This window comes from Elephas maximus, chromosome 3 (assembly GCF_024166365.1).
Source record: "Elephas maximus indicus isolate mEleMax1 chromosome 3, mEleMax1 primary haplotype, whole genome shotgun sequence".
NCBI lineage: Eukaryota > Metazoa > Chordata > Mammalia > Proboscidea > Elephantidae > Elephas > Elephas maximus.
In genome coordinates, this window is record NC_064821.1 from 40,209,329 (window position 1) to 40,235,815 (window position 26,487).

The following is a 26,487-nucleotide window of genomic DNA, read 5'->3' on the forward strand; positions in this document are numbered from 1 at the left end:
ACAATTAAAAAACAAAACAAGAATGGATTTTTCTGTTCATTGCTCGCTGGTGATTTCAGCATATTCTCTTACATTTGTGACTGAAAACACCTGTCTTCAAGTTGTCCTCTTATTGCCTACATCAGGTCCAGAGGTGAAAGAAACTCAGGGGTCTTTAGCTCACCTCTAAGTCTCCAGAGCTATGCTGCCCCATGGGGAGGCACTGGCCACGGGGCCACTTAAATATAAATGGATTAAAGTGAAGTAAAATTAACAAATCCAGTTCCTCAGTGACTAGGCACATTCCCAGGCCCCATGTGGCTGGTGGCTCCCTTGCTGGGCAGCAGGGGAGAGACATGCCCATCCTCAGGTCTACGACAGTGCTGTCCTAGGCATAAGGTGCACAGACCACTCTGAACAACTGACTCCTCTTCTAACTGAAAGAATTTCTAAGGGAATTTCCTAAAAGATACATTTCACATTACCGTTGGCATTTCAAGTAGGACCAATGTACAATGCCCTACTAATTAGAGTCTCCAACCACATTCCTCAGTACAGAATTTTACAATTAAATAAAAAATCACCTTATTTATTTGTATTTATGCTCATTACTTATTTACATTTATTTTATTTCTTGCACTTATTATTGATCATTTTTATTTATACTTTATTTATTGTTGTAGCAGTCCCGTCGACTCTGACTCATGGCGACCCCATGTGTGTCAGAGTGCAACTGCTCCACGGGGTTTTTAAGGCTGTGACCTTTTGCAAGCAGATTGCCAGGTGTGTCTTCTGAGGTGGCTCTGGGTCAGTTCAAACCACCAACCTTTAAGTCAAGAGCTTAACCGTTGGCATCGCCCGTGGACTCTATGTACTTCTTCATTTGTACTTCTATTTATTTTTAATATTATTTATGGATTATGTTATTAAATTTTATTATTTTAGGCATTTATAGAAATGCCTAAGTGTCAAGTAGGCAGACAGCCTGAGCCCGGTGTCACGGGAAATCCCTCGCCAGTGGCATCACTAGGGTTGGTGTCACCCAGTGTGGTAACTCACGGTGTCACCCCCCCATGCAAATTACCACAATATTGTAGCTAAAACACCCCAAAATTTGACAAAATCAGTGGCTAGAAGAACACTGGCAGCAACCAAAGCAAGAGGCCATGCTTGTAGCACACACGTGCGGATGAAGCCACGTGATTGGAGCCGTCACTGTAATTGGGTAATAACGACAGCTCTGACCCGAGTGCGTTACAACGTTCAAAAAGTAAATCAGTGTGGAGTTCTAGTCTTGTGGGTATATTGATACATGTAAGCTGGGCTTATAAAAAAATGTTTTGTCGTTATAACTAACTACATGGATATTTTTATAAAAAATAATAAATTTCTGCTGAAACACTGCACAAAAAATTTTATAGTTACTTCGGTGTCACCTCCTCTGACAGTGTCACCTGGTGTGGTCTGCACGCCCACACCCCGCTCGTGATGCCCCTGGCCTTTGCTCACCTGAAGGTCACTGGGGAGATCTTCCCCATCAGGGCGTAGGCCGTGACGCTCTGCAGGTGGAACAGTACGCCGTCCATCAGCAGCAGCAGCACCACATCCTGATTGTACCGGAAGCTCTTCCCACTCCTTCCAATCACTGGCATATCCTGGCACCAAGACAAGGATGCTCCACTGGGCACTCGTCCTACTTATCCACTGTCCTCTGGGAAGATGCCCCTGCTGCCAAAATGTCCCTTGTGCCCGGCAATCTGGGTTTATGAATTGCTGTTATGGAGAGCTCTGAAGGTGCCCTTTTAGGGTAGTGGTGTGGGCTGAATTGTGTCCCCCCAAAAGATATGTCACGTCCTAAGCCCAGGTACCTATGAACATGACCCTGTTTGCAAATTGGGTCACTGTAGTTGTAACCAAGTAAAAATGAGGTCATAGTGGATTACGGTGGGCCCTAAATCCAATGAATGGTATCTTTATAAGAAGAGGGAGATGGGAGACAGAGACACAGGGAAGAGAGCCACGTGACCACAGAGGCAGGGACTGGAGTTATACTGTCATAAGCCAAGGAATGCCTGGGGGCTATGAGAACCTGGAAAAGGCAAGGAAGGATCCTCCCCTAGAACCTTCAGGGAGAGCATGGCCCTGCCAACACCTTGATTTTGGACTTCTGGCCTCCGGAACACTGAGAGAATAAATTTCTCTGGTTTTAAGTACCCAGCATGTGGTACTTTGTTACAGCAGCCTAGGAATCTAACACAGACAGCAAGTGAACAATACACAGCATACATATTAAACATACAGTTTCCCTCAATCGACCACTCCAATTCCAATCATCTATCCCAGAGAAACACTCTTATCTGCAAAACACATGGACACAAGAAGTTCCCCGTCACATGTCTGTAACAGTGAAAAGCAGAGGGCAGCCAAGTGTCCATCAAGGGGAAAGCCAGGGGTCGGGGTGGGGTCATACTCTTGAGCAAGAAACTGCTGTTCACGTCTGACATGGCCAAGATCCAGTTCTCGGACAGGAGAGCACGGCTCCCCTCATGTTACAAAAAAGTCTGCACAGATTATACACGTACTCTCTAAAACTAACGGGATCACATTACATACATGCACACGTGTGTCCATTTATACCCTCACAGACAATGTCTGAAACAAAGTCGTCATATTATCAAAAGGGGGTGCCCCTAGGAGTGTGACAGGGTGGGTTGGGAGACAGACTTTCATTTTCATTTTATATGCTCTGCATTGTTGACTTTTCTACAGTGGGCACATGTGATTCCTTTCCATCAAAAAAAAAAAAAAATGAAGCAAACCTAAAAACCTCTCACAAAGAATTCAGAAGCCTGCCGTAGTTGGGATTTGGCTGGATATGCCTTACATGGGCATGCTTAGCAGAGGAGGAGAGGCCCAAGCAAGGTGGTGGTTTCTGCTTTCTCTTCCTTCTACTGGGCATATCACTGCCTCTTTATAAACATCTCAGCAGAGCTAATATATCAAACAGAGGCAGTGTGGTTCAGTGGTAGAATTCTCACCATCCATGATTTTTATGAAGGAGACTAAGGTTCGATTCCCGGCCAAGGCACAGCCACCGCCTATCTGTCAGGGGAGGCTTGGGTGTTGCTATGATGCTGAACAGGTTTCAGTGGAGCTTCCAGAATAAGTCTAGGAAGAAAGGCCTGGCAACCTGTCTCCAAAAACTAGCCAATGAAAACTCTATGGGTTACAGCCATCCAATCCACAACTGACCATGGAAATGGCACAGGACTGGGCAGCGCTCCACACCTGTACATGGGGTCACCATGAGTTGAGGCTGATTCAATGGCAGCTAACAATAAGAACAACGTACCAGCCAACTACCCGCAGAACCTGGCAAGTTTAATCACCCTGCTCCCGAATGGTAGGGTTAGCCAGCAGCCCTGGGCCAAGGAAGGTCACATTTTCAGAACCCACCATGAAGAAGATCCAGGCTGGGATGAGCATGACCACTGCAGCAGCGCTGGTGTAGAACTGCAGCTCCGGGGCCCTGCAGAGGAAGCAAGAGAAGGCATCTGAGTCTTTGCCCCACACCTGGGAGGAGCTGGGTCTTAACCAGACGCTTGACAACTAGGCAACGCTTCCCATGATATATCAGAAGCCCTCAGCACAGGGATTTCTCCATAAATGACACAAGTGCACTAGAGCTTTATTTCCTCTGGGGATGACAGGAAGGACCTGTAGGTGGCAGAGGGAACCAAAGCAGTTGTCCAGAAATTAAAACCAGTCTGAGGGTTGAGGCGCCTCAAAAGGGTAGCTGAAAACATTTTTTTTTTTCTTCCAGGTTTCAACAAAGTATTTTTAAAGGCCACCAGGAGTCCCTGGGTGGTAGACATGGTTAATGAACTCGGCTGCTAAATGAAAGGTTGGAGGTTCAAGTTCACCCAAAGGCACCTCAGCGATCTACTTCAGAAAAATCAGTCATTAAAAACCCTACAGAGGGATGTCACTGAATTACATATGTAGAAACTGTTGAATTGATGTATGTTTTGCTGTGTATATTCTCAACAACAATAAAGTTAATAAAATTTAAAAAGAAAAGAAAACCCTATCGCACTCAGCTCTCCTCTGACACACACATGGGGGCGACCTGAGTCAGATCAACTTGACGGCAATTGGTTTAAGCCAATGTGGGAAAGTGTCAGGTCTTAGGGGTATTTTGAATCTTAAAACAGGAAAGATTATCCCCCAGGGCTTTATGAAATTAGAGATTTCACTTTTGATGATACTTACGAGAACCTGTATTTGTCCCCACTGAGGAGCTTTTTTGAAAAAACATTTTGCAAACTAGAATAAAGAAAAGAAAAGGTTATGTATTGATACACATCAGAGAACATCAAATGGACAGTGTTTGTGTTCTTACTAAATGACGGTGACAAGGGTTCGGACATTTGGGGAGTAGCCACTGCACTGTCACAGGGACAGGCACTGGTCTGGGCACTTTCAAGCAGCCTCTCATCATCAAGGTGGGCTTGACGCCCATCCTGTTTTGCAGGTCGGTAAACTGAGACGCTCAATGGTGGAGTAACCTGTTTGAGGTCACACAGCTCTTAGATCTTAAAGACCCCAAAGTCTATGCTCCAAGCACTGCACAAGCCCTTCTGTTATAGATTGAACTGTGTTCTCCCAAATATGTGTTGAAGTTCTGGCCCCTGTACTTAATGGATGTGACCCTGTTTGGAAATAGGATTTTCTTTGTCATGTTAATGAGGTCATACCAGTGCAGGTGGGTCCGAAACCTAATCCCTTCTGAGTTATAAAAAAGCAGAATAGACACAGAGACACACATGGGGAAGATGGATGACATGTGAGGATCCATCTAGAAGCCATCTACAAGCCAAGGATCACCGGCAAACACCAACAACTAGGAGAGAGGCCCACAGAAGGAATCCACATGGCTGGGATCCTGATTTGGACTTTTAGCCTCCAGAACTGGGAGGCAATAAATTCCTGTTCTTTAAAGCCACCTCCTAAAAATAATGACTATCACCCATAAGTACTGCACTCCTTTAAAAAAAATCACCTATATGAGGACAAATGGTCAACAATTAAAAAAAGATGAGAATGTAAGGGGCAGGGGGGAAACTAGATTAATGGAAACGGAACAACCTGAATGGAAATAATGAGAATGTTCACACATTGTGAAGAATATAACCCATGTCACTGAATAACTTGTGTAGCAATTGTTAAATGGGAACCTAAGCTGCTATGTAAACCTGCAGCAAAAACACAATAAAATATTATTAAAAAAAAAAAAAAAAAGCCACTTCCTTATGGTGATTCTTTTATGGCAGCACTAGGAGGCTGAGACACTCCCTATGAATGGAGTCCCATGAGTCAGTGGCCACCCTAGGCTGGCACCCAGGATGCCCCAGATGTGTGAGTGATTAATCCCAGAGGCCATTTAAGGCCTAAAGACCCCAGGAGAAAAACATGGACAAGACTCACAAACAGGACAGATAAGCCATGGGAGAAGGCACAAATGGGCGAGGGCAAAACTAAACAGCATCATCCTCAGTGGCAAGGATGGGGTCAGAGACTCTCACCGACCAGACTATCACTCGAAACAATCATTTTGGAGGTGAGCCAGCAGCACGGGTCAGGAGCCCTTCAGAGAAGTTTGTGGGCTCAGCTGACAATCCCCCTTCTAGAATTCACCCTACAGGGCGGTTGGAAATTCAGATGGCTTGACTCATATAAGAAGATATTCCCCACAACATTATATATGAACAAGAGGAGCTGGGAGCTTGGCAACACTGGAATGGTTGAGCCGTGGCACAAATTAAAGATGGCCAGTTAGAAATTCAGATGGCTTGACTCATACAAGGAAACCCTGGTGGTGTAGTGGGCAGTTCTACTCTATCCTATGGGGTCACTACGAGTTGGAATCAACTCAACGCCAGTGGATTTTATACCACTTCACACCCACTAACCCATAAAACTCACTGCCGTTGAGTTGATTCCAACTCACAGTGACCCCATAGGATACAGTAGAACTGGCCCATAGAGTTTCCAAGGAGTGCCTGGTGGATTTGAACTGCTGACCCTTTGGTTTGCAGCCATAGCTCTTAACCACCATGCCACCAGGGTTTCCTCACACCCACTAGCTCTATGGCTGTTAACCAAGAGGTCAGAAGTTCGAATCCGCCAGGCGCCTCTTGGAAAGTCTATGAGACAGTTCTACTCTGTCCTATAGGGTCGCTATGAGTCGGCATCGACTCGACAGCAGTGGGTTTGGTTTGGTTTTAGGAAGTGATCACGACAATCAGGTTTTATGGGCATTGTCTGAAGCAATGCCCATAAAACAACATGAAACTTAAAAAAGTAAGATGCAAATTGGACATGTGATAGAATCCATACTATGTTTCTAAGAAAGGCAAATGCAGAGAAAAAGCAATGGAAGGAAATACGTCAAAACGTTAAAAGTGGAATTGAAGACGGTCTTTAACTTAGCTATACTATTCAAAACCTAAAGCATGAGCCTGTTTTACTTTAGCAAGAATAACAATAAATGACTCACCAGTCCATGATGTTGGTGGACAAGGCAGCGGAAAAGCCCAGGACATTGAAGCTCAGCTCAGTCGCGGTGCACAGCGCCAGCCCTCCCATGACTGGGATGAGTGAGAGGTTGACCAGCAGCCCTGAAGAGAGCGCAGGCACACAGTGACTGCAAGTTTGATGCTAGACGCCAAGGCTGTTCTTATCCCTCCTCATGAAAGTTATGGCCTTCTCTGACAGGGAATACAACAGAGAGTCCTGGACGGAGCAGGAGAAAAGTGTGGAGCAGAACTCAAATTCACGTAAAAAGACCAGACTTAATCGTCTGACTGAGACTGGAGGAACCCTCGAAGCCATGGCCCCCGGAACTAAAACCATTCCCGAAGCCCACTCTTCAGACAAAGATTAGGCTGGACTATAAAACATAAAATAATATTCGTGAAGATTGTGCTTCTTAATTCAATCAGATACACGAGACCAAATGGGCAGCTCCTGTCTGAAAGCAGGCTGAGAAGCCAGGAAGGGACAGGAACTGGTTGAATGGATACAAGAAATTGGGGTGGGAATGGGGAGTGTGCTGTCACATTATAGGGATTGTAACTAATGTCACATAACAACATGCGTATAAATTTTTGTATGAGAAATTAACTTGAACTATAAACTTTCACCTAAAGCACACGCACACAAAAAAAGTTATGGTCTTTCAAGTTAATTAAAAAACTAACACATATACACTGGTATATACCCTGGTGGCACAGTGGTTAGGCACTTGGCTGCTAAATGAAAGGTCAGCGGTTTAAACCCACCAGCCGCTCCGCAGGAGAAAAATGTCACAGTCTGTTTCAGTAAAGATTACAGCCTTGGAAACTCTATGGGGCAGTTCTACTCTATCCTATGGGTTCACTACGAGTTGGAAACAACTCAACGCCAGTGGATTTTATACCACTTCACACCCACTAACCCATAAAAACCCACTGCCGTTGAGTTGATTCCAACTCACAGTGACCCCATAGGATACAGTAGAACTGCCCCACAGAGTTTCCAAGGAGTACCTGGTGGATTTGAACTGCTGACCCTTTGGTTTGCAGCCATAGCTCTTAACCACCACGCCACCAGGGTTTCCTCACACCCACTAGGGCAGCTATTATCAAAAAGATGACAGTAACAAGTGTTGGTGAAAACCCACACCACCAAGGATGTGGAAAAACTGGAACCCTCCCCCACTGCTGATGGGAATATAAAATAGTGCAGCCGCTGTGGAAACAATTTTGCAGTTCCTCAAAAAGTTCAACATAGAATTACCATGTGACCCAGCAATTCCACTCCTAAGTATATGCCCAAAAGAAATAAAAACATACGTGTACACAGAAACTTGTACACCAATGTTCATAGCAGCATTAGTCATAACAACCAAAATCTGGAAACAACCCAAGTGTCCGTCAATAGATGAATGGGTAAACAAGCTGTGGTGTGTCCAGGCAATGGCATGTTACTGGGTCATAAAAAAGAATAAAGTTCTGATACATGTTACAACATGGGTGAGCCTTGAAAAATTATTCTCAGTAAAAGAAGCCAGACACAAAAGGTTACACAATGTATGATTTATATGAAATATCCAGAAAAGGAGCCCTGGTGGCCCAGTGGTTAAGAGCTTAGATGCTAACCAAAAGGTCAGCAGTTTGAATCCACCAGCCGCACCTTGGAAACCCTACGGGGCAGTTCTACCCTGTCCTGTTGGGTCACTATGAGTAGGAATCAATTTGACAGCAATGGGTTTTCTGGGTTTTATCCAGAACAGGTAAATCCATAGAGACAGAAAGCAGATTTCGTAATTGCCTGGGCTGCCCAGAGGGGGGAACGGGCTTAATGGGTACAGGGTGCTTTGCCGGGTGATGGAAATGTTCTGGGATCAGAGGGGTGGTGGTTGCACAACACTGAATGTACTAAATGCCTCTGAACTGCTCACTTGAAAATGGTTTATGGTATGTTGTGTGAATTTCACTTCAAAAAAAAGAAAAATGAATATGTATCAGTTTCTTTTTACTTTGGGGGGAAAATGAAGCAAGCAAGTATCCAGGTCTGCAAATAAGTCCCATGACCCTCTCCAAAGGCAGGTGGCCCATGAGGCTCCCACATGAGAGCTGGCTGCCAGGATGCTTCCCTGTGGGAGGACATGTACACATGAACCCCAGCTCCCAAGTCCCTCCCTGTCCCGTAAGTCCACAAACCCCACTTGTGAAGTGAGGAGGTGAACAAGATGGTCTCCAGGAAATTCTATCACAAAGGGGAAACCTCAATGGGGTGTGTGTGTGTGTATGTGCAATCTTATTCCCTAGCACAGAGCGGGCCTTCTCTATTCCCCCACATTGAGTTCATTTCCTTTTTTTTTCCTTCTGAAATATAATATACAGCCTTTACATGAATGATGAAAAATTCATTCACTGCAATGGAAAATCACATTGCCCGCCACACACTTATCTCAGAAATAGGGCATCAGGTACCACTCTGTATCTCTGCTTTGCTTTTAGCCTCAGGATTTATTTTGAAATTCAAAGGATACCAGAGTATGGGCCTCTCATATCTAGCAAAAAGGGGCAGAATCTCAGTCCCTGAACATGTCCGTGTTGACCTCACAAGAATATGAATGTCTTCCCTTGTCACGGGACAGCGCTGCCTAGAGCAGTAACTCAAATTCCTATTGTGAATTGCATGGAGTTGGCTCCGACTCATGGTGACCTATGTATAACAGAACAAAACGTTGCCCAGTCCTGTACCATCTTCATGATCATTGGTATGTTTGAATCCATTATCATAGCTATGGCATCAATCCATCTTATGGAAGGTTTCCCTTGCCTTCATTGACCCTTTACTTTACCAACCACGATGTTCTTTTCTAGCGATTGGTCTTTTCTGATGATGTCTCCAAAGTAAGTAAGCCGAAGTCACACCATCCACGCTTTTAAGGAAAATTATGGTTGTATTTCCTCTTAAGACTTATTTATTCATTCTGGCAGTCCATGGTATATATTCAGTATTCTTTGCCAATACCAGAATTTGAATACATCAATTCTTCTCTGGTCTTCCTTTTTCATTGTTCAGCTTTTACATGCACATGAGGCAACTGAAAAGACCTTGGCTTAGACACACCTTAGTCATCAAAGTGACATCTCTGTCACTTAAAACTTTAAAGAGGTATTTTGCAGCAGGTTTGCACAGTGCAACATGTCATTTAATTTCTTGACTGCTGCTTCCATGGACATTGGTTCTTGATTCAAGTAGAATGAAATTCTTGACAATTTCAATATATTATGCATTTATCATGATATTGTTTATTGATTATGCTTGGTAAAGTAGAGAGTCAGTGAAAAAGAAGACCCTCAACAAGATGGATTGGCATGGTGGCTGCAAAAATTGGCTCAAACCCATAGCAACGATTGTGAGGATGGTGCAAGACAGGGCAGCATTTCATTGTTGTACGTAGGGTCACTATAAGTTGGAACTCAATGGACAGCACCTAACAACACAAGCACCCAACAACAATAACATGAATCAAATTACTTAGGAAGCGATAAATGAAGAGAAAGTCTAACCAATGAATCTCCATGAGTTGAGTCAACATAGCAAACCCACAGACGGCCTGTGGTCAAGAGGACGTGGGCTCAAAAGGGAAAACCTGGGCCTGTCCAAGGAAAATCTCTATCCGCTCAGTTTTCTATTGCTTGTTCTTGTCTTCTGGCCTGCCTGGAAATTTTTGTTTGACGATGGACAATGACATATAGCCTACAGAGAAAACTGGAAACTGTGGGTACTGTTTTATTCTCCAGCGAGGACTTGCTTTTGCCATGGGCAGGCAGTCAGCGTGTGGGCATACGCCTCACCCAGCATGGACTTCAGTGGATTCAGGTCCCAAATGAAGCTCCTCGTGGCAGGCTTTGCACTCCAGTCTTGCCCTGCCGGTCCTCGAGATTGTTTTGCTCAGATTCTCTGTCACTGCTCAAGAACCAGCGGTGTCTTGAGGGGAGAGCAGAGCTGTGTGCAAGGGTCACGTCTTTGGGTGACCTCTGAAATCTAGGTCCCTTGAGTCTCCCTAACTCAATCATTCTCCAGTGCCTCTAAAAACATTATTATTTTTTTTGCTAAATTTTTTCAAGATTTTCTATTTGTTCTCAGAAAGAGAGTTGGTGTGACACAAGCTTGTCCACCACAGGGGGAAGCCAAATTATGATGTTTTGAAGTCAACTGAAATAAATCCTTTTTGAGTAGTTAAGCTACCAGCTCACACTCAATAAGGTTCATTTGTTTCATTTTGCTTGTGATTTTTGGGAACCGCTTTTTACATTTTGATTTGATTTTTATAATCACATAAAACAATGTCAAGGTCCCAAAAGCATCCCTATAAAACGTCTAGCTACGTCCTCATCTCCTTAACCTTCCTTTCTTAGGCAACAATGTGCCTTAGTTTTAAGATCTCACCATTTTTCTAATAAAAGCAAATACATTCAGTCTTCATTATTTGCAGATTCCATACTTGGACATGCGTCCACTCAATAAAGTTTCATTTCAGCCCCCAAATTCAATGCTCGTGGTGCTTCTGCACTCATTCACACACACACACAGAGCAGCAAAAAATAAGAGTCGCCCGACGTACACGTTCCCCTCTGAGGCTGAACAAGGCAACTCTCTGCCTTGTTTCAGCTCTCACACCTTAAACAAGTGTCCTTCTTGTGGTCTATTTTAGTGCTACTTTTTTTTTTTGGGCATTTTGGTTGGTGATTTTACTATTTTAAATGACCCCAAGCACTATAAGATAGATAATGATACTGGTGAGGAGTGACCTTCTTGGGTCAAGTAGACACAAGACCATGTGAGCGACTCCTGTCTGGAGGTGAGATGAGAAGGAAGAGGGTGACAGGAGCTGGTTGAATGGACACAGGAAATACTGGGTGGAGAGGAGGAGTGTGTTGTCACATTGTAGGGAGAACAATGATTACACAATGTGTGTATAAGCTTTTGTATGAGAAACTGACTTGAATTGTAAACTTCCATTTGAAAGCACAATAAAAAAATAAAATAACCCAACTGCTGCAAAATATACTTTTTTTTCTAGCGCACATGGAACATTCTCTAGAATAGACCACATATTAGGTCATAAAACAAACCTTTGCAGAGTCCAAAACATTGAAATATTACAAAGCACCTTCTCAGACCACAAGGCAATAAAACTAGAGATCAATAACAGAAAAACTAGGGAAAAGAAATCAAATACTTGGAAAATGAACAATACCCTCCTGAAAAAAGACTGGGTTATAGAAGACATCAAGGAGGGAATAAGGAAATTCTTAGAAAACAACGAGAATGAAAATACTTCCTATCAAAACCTCTGGGACACAGCAAAAGCAGTGCTCAGAGGCCAATTTATATCGATAAATGCACACATACAAAAAGAAGAAAGAGCCCAAATCAAAGAACTGTCCCTACAACTTGAACAAATAGAAACTGAGCAACAAAAGAATCCATCAGGCGCCAGAAGAAAACAAATAATAAAAATTAGAGCTGAACTAAATGAATTAGAGAACAGAAAAACAATTGAAAGAATTAACAAAGCCAAAAGCTGGTTCTTTGAAAAAATTAACAAAATTGATAAACCATTGGCTAGACTGTCTAAAGAAATACAGGAAAGGAAACAAATAACCCGAATAAGAAACGAGAAGGACCACATCACAACAGAACCAAATGAAATTAAAAGAATCATTTCAGATTATTATGAAAAATTGTACTCTAACAAATTTGAAAACCTAGAAGAAATGGATGAATTCCTGGAAAAACACTACCTACCTAAACTAACACATTCAGAAGTAGAACAACTAAATAGACCCATAACAAAAAAAGAGATTGAAACGGTAATCAAAAAACTCCCAACAAAAAAAAGCCCTGGCCCGGACGGCTTCACTGCAGAGTTCTACCAAACTTTCAGAGAAGAGTTAACACCACTACATCTGAAGGTATTCCAAAGCATAGAAAATGACAGAATACTACCCAACTCATTCTATGAAGCCACCATCTCCCTGATACCAAAACCAGGTAAAGACATTACAAAAAAAGAAAATTATAGACCTATATCCCTCATGAACATAGATGCAAAAATCCTCAACAAAATTCTAGCCAATAGAATCCAACAACACATCAAAAAAAATAATTCACCCTGATCAAGTGGGATTTATACCAGGTATGCAAGGCTGGTTGAATATCAGAAAAACCATTAATGTAATCCATCACATAAATAAAACAAAAGACAAAAACCACATGATCTTATCAATTGATGCAGAAAAGGCATTTGACAAAGTCCAACACCCATTTATGATAAAAACTCTTACCAAAATAGGAATTGAAGGAAAATTCCTCAACATAATAAAGGGCATCTATGCAAAGCCAACAGCCAATATCACTCTAAATGGAGAGAACCTGAAAGCATTTCCCTTGAGAACGGGAACCAGACAAGGATGCCCTTTATCACCGCTCTTATTCAACATCGTGCTGGAAGTCCTAGCCAGGGCAATTAGGCTAGACAAAGAAATAAAAGGTAACCGGATTGGCAAGGAAGAAGTAAAGTTATCACTATTTGCAGATGACATGATTATATGCACAGAAAACCCTAAGGAATCCTCCAGAAAACTACTGAAACTAATAGAAGAGTTTGGCAGAGTCTCAGGTTATAAAATAAACATACAAAAATCACTTGGATTCCTCTACATCAACAAAAAGAACACCGAAGAGGAAACCACCAAATCAATACCATTCACAGTAGCCCCCAAGAAGATAAGATACTTAGGAATAAATCTTACCAAGGATGTAAAAGATCTATACAAAGAAAACTACAAAGCTCTACTCCAAGAAATTCAAAAGGACATACTTAAGTGGAAAAACATACCTTGCTCATGGATAGGAAGACTTAACATAGTAAAAATGTCTATTCTACCAAAAGCCATCTATACATTTAACTCACTTCCAATCCAAATTCCAACGTCATATTTTAAGGGGATAGAGAAACAAATCACCAATTTCATATGGAAGGGAAAGAAGCCCCGGATAAGCAAAGCACTACTGAAAAAGAAGAAGAAAGTGGGAGGCCTCACTTTACCTGATTTCAGAACCTATTATACAGCCACAGTAGTCAAAACAGCCTGGTACTGGTACAACAACAGGCACATAGACCAATGGAACAGAATTGAGAACCCAGACATAGATCCATCCACGTATGAGCAGCTGATATTTGACAAAGGACCAGTGTCAATTAATTGGGGAAAAGAAAGCCTTTTTAACAAATGGTGCTGGCATAACTGGATATCCATTTGCAAAAAAATGAAACAGGACCCATACCTTACACCATGCACAAAAACTAACTCCAAGTGGATCAAAGACCTAAACATAAAGACTAAAACGATAAAGATCATGGAAGGAAAAATTGGGACAACCCTAGGAGCCCTAATACAAGGCATAAACAGAATACAAAACATTACCAAAAATGATGAAGAGAAACCCGATAACTGGGAGCTCCTAAAAATCAAACACCTATGCTCATCTAAAGACTTCACCAAAAGAGTAAAAAGACCACCTACAGACTGGGAAAGAATATTCAGCTATGACATCTCAGACCAGCGCCTGATCTCTAAAATCTACATGATTCTGTCAAAACTCAACCACAAAAAGAAACAACCCAATCAAAAAGTGGGCAAAGGATATGAACACGCACTTCACTAAAGAAGATATTCAGGCAGCTAACAGATATATGAGAAAATGCTCTCGATCATTAGCCATTAGAGAAATGCAAATTAAAACTACGATGAGATTCCATCTCACACCGGCAAGGCTGGCATTAATCCAAAAAACACAAAATAATAAATGTTGGAGAGGCTGCGGAGAGATTGGAACTCTTATACACTGCTGGTGGGCATGTAAAATGGTACAACCACTTTGGAAATCTATCTGGCGTTATCTTAAACAGTTAGAAATAGAACTACCATACAACCCAGAAATCCCACTCCTGGGAATATACCCTAGAGATACAAGAGCCTTCATACAAACAGATATATGCACACCCATGTTTATTGCAGCTCTGTTTACAATAGCAAAAAGTTGGAAGCAACCAAGGTGTCCATCAATGGATGAATGGGTAAATAAATTGTGGTATATTCACACAATGGAATACTATGCATTGATAAAGAACAGTGAGGAATCTGTGAAACATTTCATAACATGGAGGAACCTGGAAGGCATTATGCTGAGCGAAATTAGTCAGAGGCAAAAGGACAAATATTGTATAAGACCACTATTATAAGATCTTGAGAAATAGTAAACCTGAGAAGAACACATACTTTTGTGGTTACGAGGGGGGGAGGGAGGGAGGGTGGGAGAGGGTTTTTTATTGATTAATCAGTAGATAAGAACTGCTTTAGGTGAAGGGAAAGACAACACTCAATACATGGAAGGTCAGCTCAATTGGACTGGACCAAAAGCAAAGACGTTTCCGGGATAAAATGAATGCTTCAAAGGTCAGCGGAGTAAGGGCGGGGGTCTGGGGAACACGGTTTGCGGGGACTTCTAAGTCAATTGGCAAAATAATTCTATTATGAAATCATTCTGCATCCCACTTTGAAATGTGGCATCTGGGGTCTTAAATGCTAACAAGCGGCCATGTAAGATGCATCAATCGGTCTCAACCCACCTGGAGCAAAGGAAAATGAAGAACACCAAGGCCACACGACAACTAAGAACTCAAGAGACAGAAAGGGCCACATGAACCAGAGACCTACATCATCCTGAGACCAGAAGAACTAGTTGGTGCCCGGCCACAATCGATGACTGCCCTGACAGGGAGCACAGCAGAGGACCCCTGAGGGAGCAGGAGATCAGTGGGATACAGACCCCAAATTCTCATAAAAAGACCAAACTTAATGGTCTGACTGAGACTAGAGGAATCCCGGTGGCCATGGTCCCCAGACCTTCTGTTGGCACAGGACAGGAACCATCCCCGAAGACAACTCATCAGACATGAAAGGGACTGGTCAGCAGGTGGGAGAGAGACGCTGATGAAGAGTGAGCTAATTATATCAGGTGGACACTTGAGATTGTGTTGGAGAGGGGATGGGAGGATAGAGAGAGAGAGAAGCCGGCAAAATTGTCACGAAAGGAGAGACTGAAAGGGCTGACTCAAGAAGGGGAGAGCAAGTGGGAGTAGGGAGTGAGATGTATGTAAACTTATATGTGACAGACTGATTGGATTTGTAAACGTTCACTTGAAGCTTAATAAACGCTAATTAAAAAATAAAATAAAATAAAATGACCCCGAGCAGAGTGCCGAAATGCTGTCTAGTGTCCCTAAACACAGGAAGGCTGCGATGGGCCTTATGGAGAAAATACATGTGTTAGATAAGCTTTGTTTAGGTGTGAGTTCAATGTTAATGAATCAACAGTAGATATTAAATAAAGTGTCTTTAAACAGAAACACATACAACACAAGGTTATGTGTTGACTGATTGATGAAAAAGTTGTGACCAGAGGCTTACAGGAACATAATCTTATATCTCCCCTGGAGCAACAGTTCAGTATTTGCTAAGTCAGAGTTTGCAGAAACTTTATAAAGCACAACCATCGCAGGTAACACGAATCGACTTTGTGTGTACATATAGGCATTTCTCCCTTACTTAGTAAAAGATCACCTATTATACACTTTATTCTACACTGCCTGCTTCCATGTAACATTACTGAATATGTTGGTTTTCTAGAAGGTTGGTAGGAAAACCAGGGGACGAGGGTCTCACACACAGTTGGGAATGACCTGCATGTCCTTAAAACTAGGAGTCTGATAAAGAAATCCAATTTGCTGAGCCTCAGGGAGCCAGGGAAGCAGCAGTTGGAAGAGCAGTCAGAACAGGAAAGAGGCCCAGGAGCGTATGCCAGAGGGGAAGAGGGAAGAACTCAAGAAGGGTGGTCGCTGCGTGGAGCGCCACAGGTGGTCAGGTGGCCTTCCAGGCTGACCCCTCCTCACCTAGCGCTCTTGAGTGGGGAGAGCACTGGCCGCCCTCTGCAGACCGAGCCCTCCCTCTAGCATAGCTCCGTCCTATTTTCTTTGATGTGGTTATCAGCACCTGAGTGACCTGGTTTATTAGTTACTCTCTGTTCCCATCCACCCCCAGCCGGCTGCAATGCTGCAAGTGCACAAGGACAGCCTGGCATGACTCGTGACCCTTAAGAAAATGTTCCAGTGGGAGCGGGACACGAGAGCTCAGAGCAGGCCACAAGGAAAGAGCTGGAGCCCAGAGTGGGCTCAGTGGGGCAGCCTAGAAACCTGAGCTGTGGGCTTCAGGCTGCTGCTGCTGCTCAGAGTCCCAGGGCAGGGTGACTGAACCAGGCACATGATGGTGGGTGGGATCTCAGGGCAGCAGGAGCCTGAAAAGGCAGAAGGTGGGATGAACCAAGTTCCTGGACTGGAGAAAAAGGGGCAGGGATGGGGGGCGCTCAGGGGCCACTCACCCGTGTACTCCCCCAGGATCATCCGGGACATAATCACGGTGAAGATGGGTGCTGAGCTTTTCACCGTCTCGGCAAACGACACTGCCACGTTCTTCAGGCTGACCAACCCCAAAACCACTGTTGCAAACCTAGAAACAGGCAGGAAATAGCCTTGAAATGGATCATTCTATTTCAGCTATAAAGAACGTTTCAAAAAGGAGCCTCGATGGTGACCAGGGTCCCTCCACCCCCTTGCCTCCTCCTTCCTCTTCCTCCTCCTCTTCCCCCCCATCCCTTCCCCCTCTCCTGCCCTCCTCCCTCTCCTCTCCTCCCCCCTCCTTTCTTCCCCTTCCTCTCCGTGTTCCCTCTCTCTCCTCCTTTCCCCCTTGGTCTCCCTTCTCCTTCTCTGCCCCCTTCTCCTCCCTCTCTCCTCTCGCTTACCCCCTTTCCTCTTCCCTGCCCCCTTCCCCTTTCCCCACCCCCCCCACCCCCTGCCCTCAGCACCCACATGGGTGCTCAGGCCCCTCTCCTGATGTTTCCGACCCAGCCCTTTGGGTAAGGGCTTTGCTCTCAGTGGCACTGGCGCATCACCCAGGGAGGAAGACCACTGTCCTCAAACCATTATTAAACTATGTCATCACGGTTGTTCTAGGAAGAACCTGTGTCTGTGGCACTAAAGCCTACAAAGCCAGATGCCCGAGGTGCCCAGGAAGCCAGCAGCCGTGGTGTTTTTAGAGTTTGCACGGGAAACACACCTCCAGTTGCCTGAGCTCCCACTTGTGGTGACAGGAAAGATGTTATTAAACACTCAGACACACGACCAGAATCATCAATCCTTTACCTCATTAGACCCACAAACAGCATGGTCATGATGAAGTTGGGCGGGTAGGAGAGGCGGGTTTTGTGCTGATACAAACAGCAAGGGAGGAAAATCTTGACACAGCCGATGAGCGTAGTAGACAGCATTTGCACGGCACCTGGACAGGAGGGGAGACCCAGACTGGGGGTGTCCTTCCTCTCCTGGACAGGAGTGGGAAGCCAGCTTGGGGGGGTACTTCCTCTCTCAACATAAGAGAGCTGGAGCACCACGTTTATTCTGTTTCATAATCACACAGAACGTGCCCTAGCCTCCTCGAGAAGTCCTACTCCCATCCTCATCCCTTCAACACTCACCTCCCTTCTCCCCTTCCTCCCGGGTAACCATCTGCTATTGAAATTATTGCATGTTACTCCAGAAACACGGGGTGGGGGGAGGGGGGAGTGGAGGTTCAATGGAAGAATTCTCGCCTTCCATGCACCTCACGCTCAGCTGCCACCCATCTGTCAGTGGAGGCTTGCGCTTTGCTATGATGCTGAACAGGTTTCAGCAGAGTTTCCAGACTAAGATGGACTAAGAAGAAAGGCCTGTGACCTACTTCTGAAAATCAGCCAGTGAAAATTCTATGGAACAGTGGTCCGATCTGCAAGCAGTCATGGGGATGGTGCGCGACCAGGGCAGGGTTTCCTTCCATTGTGCATGGGGTCGCCAGGAGTCAGGCCGAGTCCACTGCAGCTAACAACAACAACCCCTTAGCCAGCTGGCTCCCAGACTCACCTAGCATGCTAGGCTCCCCTTCCAACAGGGACAGGATGTACTTGTTCAGGAAAAGAGTGCAGAAGCTGAAGAAGAACCACAGGGTGAGGTAAAGGAGGGCCCGGGAGCTCCAGATGCCCAGGTCCGACTCAATGACGGTGGTCTCAGTGATGGTGATGGTGAGCACATTCTCCTCGGGGACACTGTCACTTTGGGTAAAGACAATTTTCTCACTGCGATGGCCAAACAGGGAGCCCCAGGGGAGAAGCGGCTTTCCTTTTGGCTTCTCCTCCAGACCAGGAAAGACCTCCTCTGGTGCTTGGGGTTTGGTTAAAGGCGACATGCTGAGGCCACAGCTGAAGAGGGCGTGCTTGTCTCAAAGACGGGCACCATGGGCTGGCACAGAATCCTGGACCAAGGAAACAGACTCGAGGACAGAAGGGGTGAATTCCTGCTTCCCGCGCACAGGAGTCGACTTGGACCCAGAAGCGTTTCTCCCTTAGCAAGGTGTGGAGCTTGAGGCTGGAAAGTTAAGAAGAGGAAACGCATTGCTCACCTTGAACATATTAAAGTTCTTAAGATACAACAGAAGTTGGTGATGAGACATTTGGCAATGACTCTGGGCTGCACAAGATGATTCACGTTAATTGCTATCACTGAACTGTATACTGACAAACATTGTGTTATATCTATTTTTACAACAACAACAAAAATGCCCTGAACGTTTTCAACAACAATTTAAAGTATCTTTTAAAATGCAAAGATAGAATTTTTTGACCTTAATTTTGGGTTTCTATGCTGAGTCCGTTGTCCTGGAAAAGTGGAAATGCTGACAATGCCCACGTTCTCCTATCTTCCGTTGCTCAAACCAAAAGTTTTCACTCCTTCCTTTCCCCTTCCCCACGCTTATAACCTGACAGCAAATCCTGCCAGACTGACTTCAAAAACATACCTCAAACCTGCTCCCTCCAGGTGGTGGCCACTGCTCCCCTCCCAGGGCACTGTGCCAGCCGCAGCCTTCAATGCAGTGCCCTCTCTCGGCTCACCGCCTCTCTGCCACTGCAGCAGAGTCCAGGGCTGTCCCCGTCCAAGGCTGCCCGGCCCAGCGGCCCCACCGAGCGCCTAACCCCACCAGGTTCTGAGGCAGAAGGACTCTCCCATCTCTCTGCCCAAGCTGTCCCTTCTGCATCAGGTCCAGTTCATGGCCCCTGGGGCTGTCACGGGACCCTGGGCAGTCACAGGACCCCAGTGATTTCTCAGGCCTGTGGCTCCCACCCCGCAAACTCAGCAGACGTTGTTTATCTTTCAGCCACCTTGCCCAGCTGTTCTAAGTGGGGGCGCCCTTCTGTCACTGCCTGCTGCATTTTAAATTTCAGTCGTGGTCTTTCTCATTTCCAGACATCCCACTTGGTTCTAGCTCAACACTGCTGCTTTTCTCCTCGCATCCTGCTCTTTCCTTAAATTTCCAATTCCTCCTTGATACCTTTTATTTTATGGCCTCTGATAAGTCTTTCTCCCAAGGCCTCAGCAATCTAACCTAGTTTTGTCTATGTGCGTGTGTGGGTGTGTGTGCACATGTGTGCATTTGCATCTCTGTGTGTGTGCATTTGTGTGCATGATCATGTGTCTATACACGCGTGTATGTGCATGTGTGTGCATGTATATAGACATGTGTACACTTGTGCGTGTGTGTGGGTGTGCATGTGAGTGTGAGTGTGTGTGTGAGCAGATGCTCACTCCTGGGGAATCAGCCTGGGCTGCACCCCAGGGTCCTCTTCTGAAGATCTCGACATGTGGACCCTTTGCTCTGGGCTGAGGGTGTGCCTTCTAGAGCAATTTGGTGTTTGCCTCTGCCATGTGTCCTGGGGCAACACAGGCTCAGGGCCAAAGTTCATATGACTTCCTGGATGAATCCTGTGGCATAAACTCAAGCGCCTATGGCATGCACAGGCTGCCATCCTGGGACAGCAGGCAGGGTTGGAGAGTGTCTTTCTTGTCACCTGGTGCTGCTAGGTACTTTTTTCTCATGCTGGCTTTAACCAGGGTTTCGGCGATGACCACCTGCCCAGAACGGGGGTCTGGCTGGAGCTGGGGCTGCCATCTGCTCTCATGTAGGGAAAATGCTAGAGAAAGGCCCATGGCTACAACATAAACCTGTCAGTTGCCTGCAATCCCTAGGCAGTGCAAACGGTGAACGAGCTTGGCTGCTTACCGAGAGGTTAGAGGTTCAAGTCCACTCATAGGTACCTTGGAAGAAAGGCTTACCTATCTACTTCTGAAAAACCAGTCATTAAGAACTCTGTGGGGCGCCATGAGTCAGGGTTTGGGCTCATGCCCGCATGGGGCTCCTGCACGAGCCTTTGCTGGCTGCCCACAGCCCCTGTCTTGCCCAGGACCTCCCTACTCTCTCTCCTCCCGGTTCCTTCCATCCTTTCTCCCTCCTACCACCAGGGCAACTTCCCACCCTCGTCAATGACACCACCTTTTCAGGAAAGCATCCCCGTCAAGGTCAAACCCTATTCTCGGGGCTCCCAAAGTACCGGTCCCTCTCTGCTAGGGCCCCTGTCATTGTGCTTGTCATGGGGCCCCTCTCTGGACCTCAGCTTGCCCCACAGCCCACAGCTGAGCTTCCAAACTGAACCCATTTGTGGGGTGAGGCGGTAACGCTCCAGAAATATCCATGGGGTTGGTAAGTAAGGCAAGAAATCGAACTCTGCATTCTAGCATGGAGAGAGAATGCTGACAGCTGTTCCTTTGCTATATTACAAAACAAAGCTTGAATTCAAAACGTGTGTTTCCAGCTCTGCTTAGCCAAGTGTCTCCCATGTGCCCGTCCAAGCTCTTCACTTCGTTTTCACGTGAGAAATTCACAACACTCCAGGCAAAACTAATACAACCCATGAGGGCCCTTGTTCTCCTTTTCATCAAAGCCACTGATACCACACCCCTGCTAAGCAGCCATGACCCCGGCATCCATCCACCAAGGGGGTGCAGGAGCCACACCCACGCTCCCTGCCCTAACATTCGCTCGTCATTAGCTGCAGGAGATTTTGTCGTTGTTCTTGTTAGCTGATACCCAGTTGGCCTGACTCATGGCAACCCCATGCACAATGGAACAAAACGCTGCCTAGTCGTGTGACTTCCTCTTGATTGGTTGGGGTCAGACTGTTCCGATCCACAGGAATTTCACTGGCTGATTTTCGGAAGTAGATCACCAGGCCTTTCTTCCTAGCCTGTCTTAGTCTGGAAGCTCTGCTGAAACCTATTCAGCATCATAGCAACACACAAGCTTCGACTGACAGATGGACAGTGGCTGCACACGAGGTGCACTGGCTGGGAATCGAACTCGGGTCTCCTGCATGACAGGTGAGAATTCTCCTACTGAACCACCAGTGTCCTCATGATTTAAGGCATCAGAAATCTCCACCTGATGAGTGCACATGCTCTCCCAGTACAAAGAATGTGCAGGAGCAGCCACCTTCACGCAGAGGTCCACCTGCGCTACTACACGGAGCACCTTCCTTCTTTTGTTGCTGCATCACCTTCCATGGACGAATGCACACACCACAATGCAGTCATCATTCCTGCTACTATGACCTCCCCGTGCCCCTCTTTCGGCGCCTACACATGTACACGCCTGCTGGCTCTGTACCTGGGAATGGAACGGCTTGGTCATGGAAGACACAAATGATCAATTTTAGAAGGTACTGTACCAACTCCCACCCCTGCATTCTGCCTACACAGGATGTCGGGAAGCCACTGTCCTTCTGGTTCCTGCTTTTATGCCCACGTGGTTCTGCTCTCTACTATCCTCTTTCCCAGTGCTCACAAAACATTAAGAAATGGTTTGATTAACTCATTGATTAATTAAGCATTAATGGTCTGAGATGTCCTCACCGCCAGCATTGATCAGCAGCTACAAGACCCAGCCTCCTCCCACTTCAAACGTCTCTCTGCTTCAAACTAGCGGTGGAGCTTCATGCTGGCTGCACAGCAAATGGCAGGGAGCTTCAGCAAACAAACAAACAAAAAGATGCCCAGCTCCACCTCAGACCTTTGAAACCAGAGGCTCAGGGTGTAGCCCAAGCACTAGAATTATTTTTTGTCTCCTTAGCTGATTCTCTGGGAGCAGTGGTGGCTCAGCGGTAGAATTCACATCTTCTCTGCAGGAGACCCGAGTTCAGTTCCCGGCCAAGGCACCTCATGTGTAGCCAGCACCCAGCTGTCAGTGGTAGTTTGCATGTTGCTGTGTTGGGGAACAGGTTTCAGTGGAGCTTCCAGACTCAGGCAGACTAGGAAGAAAGGTCTGGAGATCTACTTCCAAAAACCAGCCACTGAAATACCTACGGATCGGAATAGTCTGATCCCCAATCAATCATGGGGATGACTCAGGGCTGGGCAGCATTTTGTTCTGTTGTGTATGGCGTTGCTGTGAGTCAGTGCCAACTCAAAGGCACTGGAAATCTGTACGTCATGAGACAGTTATTCAGGAAATTTCTGAACTTAGAAGTAGTAACACAGAAGCACGTGAAGTATGTAAAAAATGTAAACAATCTTTAAGTTTACTTTGACCTGGCACGCTACGACACAAGAAAACATAACAAATTTCAACAACTTCCCTAATTTCTCACCTTAAAGGAAGGATGTATCATTCAGCTACTCTCCAATCCTGGCCCTTGTCGAGTGAAGCCAAGGTGACAAAGTCACATATAAACCCTAAATGTCTGCTCACTCACTGAGAGAAGGCAGAGATAGAACTGAGATTCTGTCCGCCACCGCCGACCTTGGACCCTAGCTATGAAGGACCTCTGCTGAATTCCAGCCATGCTTAAGCCTTCCTCATGAGACCTCTCACTGAAGGTAAAAGTCTAAAGAGCTGGACTCTAACCACTGAACCGATGTTGTAACTGTTAGCTCGGATTCTCCAGTTCTACACAAATGTGAGGTCTTACTTGCCATACCTTGCCATGACTACCTTGCAATAAATTAAATGTGCTTATGCATGACAAACCTGAGTATCTCTCTGTTAATTTTCTAAGATTAAATCCTATACAACAGAAACAAAAAACAACCGTCAACCTGAGACGACACCGTCGACCCGAGACCACATAGTAGCACATTTATGGGACAGATGCCAGCAGCTGGGAAGTGAGGGTCTTAGCCACAGGTGCCAACAGCATAAATCATAAAACTGTCAGAGCATCAAAAAGACAGAAAAGAACAGAAGAAAACATATAATATGGCTGCAAACAAAGTTGCTACATATCCCACTATAACTATGTATTATTTAGGAATAAAAACATAAAAAGCTGCCTGAAAATGAAAAACTTGAGCACCAGCCAGGGACTTTCTCATCTGGGGTAGCAGGGCGGGATCTGAGACGTGGCCCCAGGAAGAGAGACTGCAGTCGGAAAGTACATGGAAGCCCGTGAGCAGGCGTGGTGCCATGTTCTGAACTGTTCTGTAAACTAGAAATTCATAACCAAAAAAGAATTCCGTCTAAAATGCAAAACTTCAGTGTCAGTGTTAGACACAGCAACAGAGAGGGGGGTCCTGGCTAACTCAGGGGGTCAGTGCATCTACGGACATGGGTGGATGTTTAGACCAGGCTTCCTCTAAGTTACGGCCAAATCTTTGTTTTATTATGAATTCAGATTTCAGGCTGGATTAACTGCCAAGAGACGGAGGGAGGGAGGAAAAATAGGAAGGAAGAAGGGAGAGACAGGGAGGGAGGGGAGGCAGCGTTGGCAGCACTTTTCTGAAAACTGAACTTGCCCCTTTTTGCCCACCCTCATCGACTCCTCGCCTGCTGCTCCCTCAGTGGGCAGTCCCAGCAGGCGGTCCTCTGCCCAGGGGTCCTGGGGGCCCCTGGGGAGGTGCCTGCTTCGGCCTTGCTTAATGGAGATCAGGAGAAAGGTGTGGGCCCTGGGGACAGGGACGGACAGCGGGGGTTAGCCAGACAGCGGGGGTTAGCCAGGCTCGGCAGAGTCTTTAGGAGGCAGAGCAGTGCAGGCAGGACACGAGTGGCCAGGAAATAAGGAGGAATCGCTGTTGGAGAAGCACCAGAGACCCAGGCCAGCTCCTCTCACCGTGAGCCCTGCGACAGCCCCAGGAACCCCAGCTGGCTTTCGCACTTTTTAGGCCGGAAGCCAGAAAAATCTGCTGGGTGAATCTGACAGGCCTAAGGGAGGACCTAAAGTGCTGAAATAGTGGTCTCAACAAGAGCCCCAAGCTGAGCAGCCAATCTGGTTATGACCTTCTAGTGGGCCCCCAGGGCTCCCTGGGAAATGGTCAAAGACAGGCAGGGTCAACAGAGAAACGGAAAGGGAAAAGGAAGAAAAAAACGGGAGGGAGGGAGGAAGGGAGGGATGGAGGAAAAGAGGAGGTCGAGAAGAGGAGGAAGAGAGAAAGGAAGAAAGATAGGAAGGAAGGCAGGACGGAAAACACAACTGGGAGCAAACAAAATATGTAGAAGATAAATCCACAGAACTACGGCTAAGATTCAGGGGCGCTCAAGTAGCACCCACAAACAAAAAACCCAAACTAGGCTCTTGGAAATCACAACCAGGACAGGGGAAATGGAAATCTGCTCCGCTTCCTGACCCTCCAGCTCAGACCAGACCTTGATCCTGCAGCAGGTGTCACTGGGCTCACACGGCACTGGGAGCTGGAAGGAGGCTGGGCCCATAAGCAGAGCAGTGAGAACACCTAAGCCCGGGCTGGGGAGGCGGAGCAGTTTACCTGGGGCCCCCAGGCTGATCTAGGGTCCTGCGTGGAGCCCACCTTGAAGGAGGCTGCAGGGCAACATTCAGCCCCTGGAAATCAGAAGAGGCAGAAGCAGAGCAAAACTACCAGGAGCAAAGCTTCCACCACTTGGGCCTGGAAACCAGACTAAGATCAATAGATAAGGATCAAAGATCAAAGATCCTAGCCCTGGAGACAACTGGTGGAAGGGGGAGGAGCATGGCCAACAGCCCCAGGAAGGCTCTCCAGCTAGCGGAAAGCAGAATCTAAAGCTCTCAGACTCAGAACAAGACACAATCAGGCAGACAAGCAACAGAAACGATCAGGAACGAATCGGCCAGTATGGCAACCAAAAATAGAACACCTAGAAATGAAAAACTTTTGAAATAAAACTCATCGATAGGTTTGCAAAGTCTCAAGCTATTTCCCCACAAGATATTCCCTAATTACAATGGGACAACAAGCCACTCTACCTTAGAGACACTGGCAGACATCACCTTTGCCAAGCAATCAAGGTTAGAATCACCCAGAATGCAACTTGGGGACATCACGTTCTCACTGAGCTGACACGCTGAACCCAACACGTCACCTCTGTGGTATTCTTGGCACAAAAGCACAACCACAAATCTCATCACAAGAAAACATCAGACAAACCCAAAAGTATACCGGTCCTAAGAAACAAAGATTGGAGGAGACCAAGGGGACACGGCAGGTTACTAAGATGTGGGATCCCAAATGGAGTCGTGGATCAGAAAACGGACATAGTAGGATACTGGCAAAAGTTGATACAGTCTGTAGACTAGTTAACAGAATTGAAGCAATGTGAATTTTCTGGTTTACGTAATTATACGAAGATTATGTGAGATGTTAGCATTAGGGGTAGCCGGGAGAAGGGTATGCAGATAGACTTTTGCAACCTTGTATACTGTAAAGGCATCAAAAAGACTTGAAAAGTTTTTTAATTAAAAAAAAGAAAAAACTCAGTGGATGGGTTAAACAGAAAAAGACAGAGCTTTTTTAAAGAGTTAACGCACAAAAAAAAGACAAATAATTTGATTAAAAAACGGGCAAAGGATATGAACAGACACTTCACCAAAGAAGACATTCAGGGTGGTAACAAACGTATGAAGAAATGCTCATGACCC

At 45.8% G+C, this 26,487-nt stretch overlaps 1 protein-coding gene across 1 annotated transcript in view; it reads right to left on the reverse strand.

The window, feature by feature from the left end:
• The window catches only part of SLC35E2B (solute carrier family 35 member E2B), a 42,595-nt gene that overhangs the window by 5,139 nt on the left and 10,969 nt on the right, over positions 1–26,487 (reverse strand). The window contains exons 3-9 of the mRNA XM_049877633.1: positions 18,620–19,120; positions 17,867–18,002; positions 17,047–17,174; positions 6,539–6,659; positions 4,252–4,305; positions 3,436–3,508; positions 1,489–1,634 (exon numbers count right to left, since the gene is read on the reverse strand). Coding sequence (XP_049733590.1) covers positions 1,489–1,634; positions 3,436–3,508; positions 4,252–4,305; positions 6,539–6,659; positions 17,047–17,174; positions 17,867–18,002; positions 18,620–18,941 — 980 coding nt within the window. The 5' untranslated portion in view covers positions 18,942–19,120. The remainder of the gene's footprint in view (positions 1–1,488; positions 1,635–3,435; positions 3,509–4,251; positions 4,306–6,538; positions 6,660–17,046; positions 17,175–17,866; positions 18,003–18,619; positions 19,121–26,487) is intronic.